At 35.0% G+C, this 9,270-nt stretch overlaps 2 protein-coding genes across 2 annotated transcripts; one reads left to right on the forward strand and one right to left on the reverse strand.

Annotated features, from left to right (window-relative positions):
* Positions 1-17: 17 nt before the first annotated feature.
* LOC112421868 (uncharacterized) lies at positions 18-4,958 on the reverse strand. The gene is made up of 4 exons (XM_039834667.1): positions 4,717-4,958; positions 3,802-3,891; positions 908-3,454; positions 18-819 (listed from the first exon to the last, which is right to left on the reverse strand). Exons 3-4 carry the CDS (start codon positions 3,442-3,444, stop codon positions 18-20), a joined length of 3,339 nt encoding a protein of 1,112 aa, XP_039690601.1. The 5' UTR covers positions 3,445-3,454; positions 3,802-3,891; positions 4,717-4,958.
* Positions 4,959-6,794: 1,836 nt separating this feature from the next.
* LOC11427780 (NDR1/HIN1-like protein 26) lies at positions 6,795-7,454 on the forward strand. The gene has a single exon (XM_003614017.2). It carries the CDS (start codon positions 6,795-6,797, stop codon positions 7,452-7,454), a length of 660 nt encoding a protein of 219 aa, XP_003614065.2.
* The last annotated feature ends 1,816 nt before the right edge of the window (positions 7,455-9,270 follow it).

Consider the following 9,270-nt stretch of genomic DNA (forward strand, 5'->3'; position numbering starts at 1 on the left):
GACACTGTAAACACTGCCTAATCAGTACTAGAATCATCAGAATCATCAGTGGTTTCATCGTCACTTTCAAGACTCGTGTCACTGTGATCACTTTCAATTGCTTTTTGCTTGTGGAGTTCTGACAAAGGCATTTCAAAGATATCATCTGGTACATCTTTTCTAACAAAATCCACTTCAAAATCATCCTTTAAAATATCAAGATTTGTTGGAATATCATATTCTTGGCCATCTGAACTCAAACATTCTCCCATGTCAAATGATTCCCTTGGAAGTGCTGTCAAAACATAGTGTTTGTTCTTGTTAAAAGGATCTTCAATATAGAAGCACTGCTGAACTTGAGATGCCAACACAAATGGATCATTTTTGTAGCATTTTTTGTTAAAGTAAACACATGGGGATCCATATTTATCCTTTTCAGCCACAAACCAATCACATTTGAACAACACATATTTTTCATGATCATAATAATCTAACTCTATGATATCTTTTATTGCCCCATAGTAAGTCACACAAATATTTTTGGGATTTTCATCCTTTGCATTTCTAAGAACTTGAGTCACCGCTTCTAATGTCACACCACTATTTTGTGTTTTAAGCCTCGCTTCACGTTGTGTTGTATGAAATCTGTATCCATTAATAACATAACCAGAATACCTTTTAACAACCTCATTTGGCCCCCTAGACAACACCTTTAACCATTCGGTTACTTCCTCATCCATGACACGTGTTTCAAACCATTGAATAAAATCTTCTCTTTGATTGATAGCTTTGCTGGACTTTCTTTTGTTTTTAGGAATATGAACATTAACCTCATGCTCTCTACAAAATAAATAACTAATTTTTCAATACAACAGAAAAATAAAACTTATTGTGACAATGAAATGATGCAGGAAGTAGATGATTGTACCTAATATATTCCTGCACTTCATCACAATTGAATAAAATGTAGCCATGGGCCTGGTTTAGATCCTTATGATCAAAACAAACTAGTTTCTTTCCCCCAATTGGATGACCTATGCTTGGAGTATCATCGCTATTTCGTGTCATTCTATTCATCCCTGTGTCAACAGCACTAGACAAATATCTTGAACAAAATGTTAGACCTTCTTTAGCCACGTATGCTTCAGCGATAGAACCCTCTGGATACCTCCTATTCCGAACAAAAGACTTTAAATCACCCAAATATCTCTCCATGTAATACATCCATCGAAACTGAACTGGCCCACCTAATCTGACCTCATTTGCAAGGTGAATTGGTAAGTGAACCATTATGTCAAAGAAACTTGGAGGGAAAATACGCTCGAATTGACAAAGTGTTTCAGCAATTTCTACTTCCAAGCGTTCCAAAGTTTTCACATCTATAACCTTTTGGCATAAACAACGAAAAAATGAACAAAGCTGAAGCAAAGGAATAACAACTTGATTAGGGCCTATCCCTCTTATTGCTACTTGCAACAAGTAATGCAATATAATATGAGCATCATGACTCTTGTACCCAGAAACTTTTCCTTCATTAACTTGAACACATCGAGAAATATTAGAAGCAAGGCCATCAGGAAGTTTTACTGTCTTTAAAACACCACAAAAAACAGATTTCTCATGCTTTGTTAGGGAGAAACATGCTTTAGGGATTTGAGTTTTCTTACCATCACTCGTTGCTTTCAAGTGGAGCTTTTTTCTAATCCCCATGTGTTGCAAGTCCAAACGAGCTTTTGCATGGTCCTTTTTCTTCCCTTCAATCTCCAAGAGAGTCCCGATTATATTATCACAAATGTTCTTTTCTATATGCATAACATCTAAATTATGGCGCAAAGAATTGTCCTTCCAATATGGTAATTGCCAAAAGATAGACTTTTTCTTCCAAGGACCAAGCCTTTTTTTCTTTTTTTTCTTCCCCAATGGACCAAGCCTTTTTTTCTTTTTTTCCTTTTCCAACATGTCAGGGATCTTTTTTAAGTCTTTTAAAATCTTTTTTGAATCTAACAAAGAAGGTGCAGACCTATATTCTGGCTTTCCATCAAAAGAAGTTGAATTTGATCTCCATACATGATTTGAATCCAAAAAGACTCGATGACCCATATAACACATCTTTCGACTATGTTTTAAGTATCTTGAAGAAGTTTTATGATTACAAGCGGGGCAAGCCAACTTCCCTTTTGTACTCCAACCAGATAGCATAGCATATGCAGGGTAGTCATTCACAGTCCACATAAGAGCTGCATGCATTTGAAATGTTTCATTTTTGGAAATATCATACGTTTCTACACCGACATTCCACAATATCTTCAGCTCCTCAATAAGTGGTTGTAAATACACATCAATTGCATTTCCGGGTGACTTTGGTCCAGGAATAATTAACGACATTAAACAATTTTCAGCCTTTAAGCACAAATTTGGCGGATAATTATATATTGTTAATACAACAGGCCATGTACTATGTGAAAGACTCATAGTCCTAAATGGATTAAACCCATCACTTGCCAACCCAAGCCTGATGTTACGGGTTTCACGAGCAAAATCTGAATGTTTTGCATCAAAGTCTTTCCATGCTTTGGCATCGGCCGGATGCCTTAACTTCCCATCCCTTGAACGCTTATCTGAGTGCCACCTTAATGTGTCGGCTGTCTTTGAACACATAAAGAGTCTTTTCAATCTTGGAATCAAAGGAAAATGTCTTAGAACTTTGGCGGGAACCTTGTGAGCTTTTTTAATTTCGTCAGGCTCATTAGCAACTTCAGGATATTCTATCCACCTTGATGCGCCACAAATATGACATGAGTCATCTTTCTCGTGCTCTTTCCAAAACAACATGCAATTTTTGGGACATGCATCAATCTTTTTATAGTCTAAGCCCAAATCTTTTATCATAGATTTTGTTTTATTGAAAGAGACAGGGATGTTCAAATCTGGCATAGCCTCTTTCAACAATTCTAAGAGAGCAGTGAACGATGCATTGCTCCATCCATGGAGGCATTTCAACAAGTAGATTCGAATAGTGAATGATAACGAGGAAAAACTTTCACAACCAGGGTATAACTCTTGATTTGCATCATCAACTAGTTTATAAAATTTCTTTGCATCTTCATTTAGCCCTTCATGTACTCTACCTCCATCAGCGACATCTTTAAACGTCTCAAAAAGTAACCCATTAATATCATCATGAGATGATGTTTCGTCATGACTATCACCATCAAGATCCATAAGACTTTCATCTTCACCGTGATAAATCCATTCCACGTATCCTTTTACAAATCCTTTGCTACATAAATGGTCGAACACTACATCTCTGGTTTCCCAACTATCATTGCAACATACAGCACAGGGGCACAAAATCTCTTCTTCTTCAACCATTCCTTTGGTGAATGCAATATCCAAAAAGTAATTAACACCATCCTTGTAACTTTGACTATGTGGAGGCAACGCCACCCAATCCTTCTTTATCATGTTTGGTTTACTAAAATGAAATAAAAGTTTACTATAAGCCTATTATTAGTTTATTATTGTAAGCCTATAAGGGAATAACTACAATAAGGCATTATAAACCTAATAAATGCATCATAAAAGTATTTTAACTAAACATAAGATTATATATTATATACATTTTAGAGTTTTGTAAGTCGACAATTAAAAGGATAAATTCAAGCTGCTGAGGAATATTACCCTTTTAACTTTTAACTAAAATACAAGTTGCTGAGGCAAAATCAAATTGAAGCAAACATTTCCATTTTTAGTAAAATAATATCTTAAGCATGTATGAAACATATACAGCAGCAAAGAAGTTAAAAAACTTGAAAATAATACCTGAACACACCAACGCAAGAAGCAGCAATACAGCAACACAGAGAAGCAAGAACGCAACAACCCCGAAAATGCCGTAAACGTAGAACAGTGCTGCAATAAACCAAAGACGCGTCAGCACCAATATTGCCAATACAACAACAATATTTTACTTAAATTAGAACCTATTAAGCACGGATACGGATACCGACACCGGACACAAACACGCTACTAATTTAACAAAATCATATAATTATGTGTAATTATATAGGTCAGTGTCGTGTCGGTTTCGAACACAACGCGTGTCTGACAACGGGTCACACCTAATCCAAACATGGTTCATAAACTGAGTTTCAATATAATGAAGAATGATTTAAATTGACATACTGTTTATGCATAATATGAAACAACACAATCCCACTACAAATCTACAATGAATTATTCAAACATTACACATGTAATCAACTAAAGAACATGTAATCAACTAAACTCATGGCAATTACATTCAATTTCAATTTCAATTAAAGAACAAAGGATGGAATTGGAAACCAGTGGCAATCAACTAAGTTACTAAAGATGGAAAACTCATGGCAATCAATAAAGAACATGTAGAAAATTCATACACGACACAAAAACAGTGAACTCATACACGACACAGAAATAGTAATTTTGTTTGTAAAATCAAATTACACATTACGCGATGAAAAATGATGATCGAAACTGTAGAACGCAGTGCTCGTTCACATGTTAGCATCGAAATCAAGCAGTAACACGTAATTGAAGTAAAAACCATCTCGGAGATTGATTTAGGGTTTAGGGTTTCGAAGTGAGTGATTTTCACTGAGAATCAAAATAAAATAAAAAAACAAAAACAGTGCAGAGCGATTTCGAAAGCATGAAAGAAGAATTGAAAGCGACTAGGACTGAGAGAAAACCTACCAGAGAAAGAGAGAGTTGAGTAGAATAGAGTCGCCAAAGTTGAATGTTTGAAGCTATTTGAATTTGTATTGAATCAGACCCAATTGAAACCGGTGATGGATGGAGGGAGAGTGGTCGCGGTCGCGGTCGCAGCTCGCCGGCGTTGGCTTGGTTCCGGTCGATTGGCTTGTGGTGGGAGAAGAAAGAGAACGTGTGTTCTCAAATGAAAGAGAAAGGGAAAGATGAAACGTTAATATCAATGTTTTTCCCTTTTCAGCTTTGTTACAAAAAAAAAACGTTAATATCAATGTTAATCAAGTAATCCTTTTAATTGTCACAATGTTATATTATTATTATTATATTATTATTATTATTTATTATGTTTTTTTGTCTAAAAAAAAGTTAGTCACTTTGGTCCCTGAATAGGAAAGAAATTATCACTTTAGTCTATGAATGCAGATAAATTGCAAAATAGTTTATGAATGTATACTATGTTAGTCAACTTAGTATCTGAATGCAGACTTCGTTAATCAATTTAGTCCCTGAATTTAGACTCAGTTAGTCACATTAATCCTTGAAATTGACTAACAGAGTCTACGTTCAAGCACTGTTTTGCAATTTCTCTGCATTCAAGGACTTAAGTGACTACTCTTTTCTCATTCAGGAACTAAAGTGACTAATCCCAAAACAAGTATGTTTTTTTTTTATTTTACAAAATAAAGATTTATTATTATTATAATTATTACTATGTGTTAATTACAAAATAAAAAACTATATTTTTTTTTACGTAAAGATATATTATTATTATGTGTTAAATAATTTTTTTTGTTTTTTTTTTACATGATGTGTTAGCAATATTTTTTTTTTATTTTTTGATTTTTTTTTAAGAATGATTGGATGGAAAATTTGTATTTTGGTGAACAAGTTTAGAGGGAAAGATTGCCACCAAAAATTTGATGTTGTTGAAATTTTTATGAAATAATAGAGTAATGCTCCAAAAATGTCCCCAAAAGTATTTAAGGGGACAATTCATGATTGTTATCAAAGAAATAATAGAGTGACGCTCCAAAAACGTCCCCAGAAGTATCTAAGGGGACGATTTCCAAGGGTTGCAAATTTTTATCTAGAGAAGATCATAAAACGTCCCCTTAGGGACTTTTAGGGGACAATTTCTGCACGTCCCCTAAAAAAGTGTTGCCAGAGACAACAAATGGTGTAGTGACCATATGTAAATATAGGATGCCATAGTATTCATATATGATGGGGTGGCGGCTGCCCCATTTATCACATGCTTGGATTCGTCTATGCCCACTTCATCTTGTAAAGATGAATTTTCACTTGACAAACAAATGAATATATTGACTTTTTTTAACATAACGTGTCACAATTTTCTCTTTAACAAAATATCACGAATATTTTTTGGAACAAAGTATCACATTTAAGCTATTTATCTCTCTCCTTCAAAAAAAAAAAAAAAAGAAGCCATTTATCTCTCTGATTCAACTACTATTGTTGACCTCATCCAAAAGGATTTGAATATTCATTACAAATATGAAAATTTAATCATGGCTATTAAACACCTTCTTCGTAGAGATTGGATGGTTAGTTTACGCCATACTTTTCGTAAGCGTAACATTGTAGTAGCTGATTTTCTACTTAAAAAGGATGCTCTTAATAGTAGTAACCTTGTTATTTTGAATGAAACCCCTCCTGACATGGTCTCTATCCTCTTAGCAAATATCATGGGTGTTGAGTTTGTTCAACTCTAGTATGAATCTTTTTTAATTTATAATTTTATTTTTCTTTTTGTTTTTCCCCTTCTTTACCAAAAAAATACTAGAAACACTGCAACGTAACAAATACAACAAACTAGGAGTATATTACTCCGGAGTATATCATACCTATAATAACAACTAGTTTAAATTGATAATTAAAACTAACCTAAGCGAATAACGCTGAAACGTTACCGAACTAGGAGTAGTATATACATATCTATTACGTATTACTTCACCATCACATTTCTCGTCAAACTATCCTTCTCTCACAAACAAACCCTAGCAATGACTTTCTCTCAAACAAAAACAAAAAAAACCCTAGCAATGACTTTGTCTCCAACTTCTACTCACGAAGACACCCTTTTAATGTCTTCTACTGACAAAGAAACCCTAGAAAATCATCCGGCCTTCATTGGCTGCAGCCGTCTCATCATTTTGGTCCCTTTTGTTCTGATTCTTACATACATTATTCTATCAATGGACGTTGTTCCCGATTCTCCATCCTTCGATGTCGAATCCGAGGGTTCACTCAACTCACTAACTGTCAACGGCACCCAACTCACAGCCGAGTTTAACATTTCGGTCTCCGGATATAACTTCAAATCGTATTCCCGTGTGTATTACGATGATGTCTCTGCGGAGATCTTTTACAGAGGTGAAGGTGTCGTTCTAACCAAATCATCTCTTCCATCTTTCACCACCGATGGAAAGAGTGAGAGTGTGATTCATTTGACGCTTTCCGTGAATAAGTCTGATGATTTCGGTGGCGCTGCGACTGGTATTGCTCGGAGCCGCAAAGATGGAACGGTGGAATTTGGGCTAATTGTGAAGTCTTTGTTTAAGTACAAAAACAGGTGGGCTCAGTCCGACTGGAGGCCTATGAAGGTTGTTTGCAACCCACTCAAGTTTGCAGTTTCTCCAAATGACAACAACACAACAAACCCTGGGATTTTATTGGAAGGTTTAAGATGCAGCAGCACTTAGTGAACTATATCAAACTATATTGATATGTTATTTACTTATTATATGACTGGGATTTTTTTTTCTACTTTTGGATCAAAAGTGTGTTTTTATTGATGTATGATTTATTCTATCAGAACTGTGATTTGTTTATGTTTATTTATTCGAAATTGTTTCACCATCAGGGGATCCCTATTTCTTGGTTAATACATCATGCATTCATGGTATTATTAGGTTAGGGTTGTTCAACCTCTTTCCAAACATTCTGATTTTTTTTTTTTAGTAATTTTACTTAACAGTTGGAAGAGAAAGAGAAGAACTCTATCCAGTATCCAACATAACCACACGACAACCAATTGAACAGTACATGCAGCAAAAGGGAAGTAATTAAAATATGGCACCAGCTAATTGCAACAACAATTCACGATTGGAATTGGAGTAACACAGGTGCGGCAAGCAGAACTTATATCAATAAACTGCAATTTGGAATGAATATGGCTACTACTTAATTCAAAACTATAAATAAATAAGGTTATGAAATTGTACGGTAGCTATAAAGGTAAATTTAAAGCCTTAGACGACAATAAAAATTATTAACAAAAAAAATCAGAATGTTTGGAAACAGTTAGGTTAATTGAAATTAAAAACTAGGATACATGATTAATTTTTATTAGATGTGTTAAAAAAAGAATGTTAGTAGGTGTGACCCTAACATTTCTCAACAATTTATACCCACGTTAAAGCATTTATATTCATTTGTTGGTAAGGTTGGAATTTGTGTGCAATTGTTGTATTAAACGAGGCTGAATTTATGTGGAATCCACTATTATGTTGATGTAAATTTAAATTTCAAATTGATCATAAAAACTAACTAAGAGAATAACCCTCAAACATAACAAAAGGAAGATATTAATATTACTCTAAAAGCATCTACAATGGAGACCCTGAAATTGAAGGTTTTAAACGGATCTCACTTGTACACATCACTTTTTTATTATTTTATAATAACAGTACCTAATAGGTACTCAGTCACTCCAACAAATATCTTCTAACGAAAAGTATAAATGGGTCCCATCACCAACTCTTAATCATTTAAATTCCACCACTAACATATTATTTTAATAAAAAAGTGTGTGGGGACCACTTAAAGATAGGGTCTTAAGTTAGACCCCAAGTATTAGAAGACCTCCAAATTTTTCCCCATAATGGGAGTACCTATTAGGTACTAGGTCTTAAATGGTGAAGACCTCACCATTGTAGATGCTCTAACCTCACTTCAAACCGCCTCTCTCTCTCTCTCTCTCCAACTTCTACTCACAAACACACCTTAGCAATGACTTCCTTCCCAACTTCTACTACTCACAAATGCACCACAATGTCTTTAGATTCGCATTCCGGTGACAGTTTCTTCTGCCCCTTTGTTGTGTTCACCATTGTCTTCGGCTATCTCATGATTCTTCTGATTAGATTCATCGATACAACTTACTACCGTAGAATTTTCAGAGTCGAAACGGGTGGTTCACTTAACTCACTAACCATTAACTACAACCAATTCACCATTCAGTTCAACATTTCCGTGTCGGTCTATAATCCCACAGACTTTTCTCGTGTCTATTACGACGCAGTCTCTATGGAGGTCTTTTACAGAGGTGAAGGTCTGGTTCTAAACAAAACATCTCTGCCATCTTTCACCACCAATAGAAAGAGCGCCAGCGTGATTCAGATGACACTACCGGTTAATAGGTTTGAAGATTTTGGCGGTGTGGCCACCGGCATTTCTCGAAGCCACAAAGATGGAAAGGTAAAGTTTGGGCTAGTTTTGAAGGCTTTGTTTAAAATC

The sequence above is a fragment of the Medicago truncatula genome, chromosome 5, assembly GCF_003473485.1.
Source record: "Medicago truncatula cultivar Jemalong A17 chromosome 5, MtrunA17r5.0-ANR, whole genome shotgun sequence".
Taxonomy (NCBI): domain Eukaryota; kingdom Viridiplantae; phylum Streptophyta; class Magnoliopsida; order Fabales; family Fabaceae; genus Medicago; species Medicago truncatula.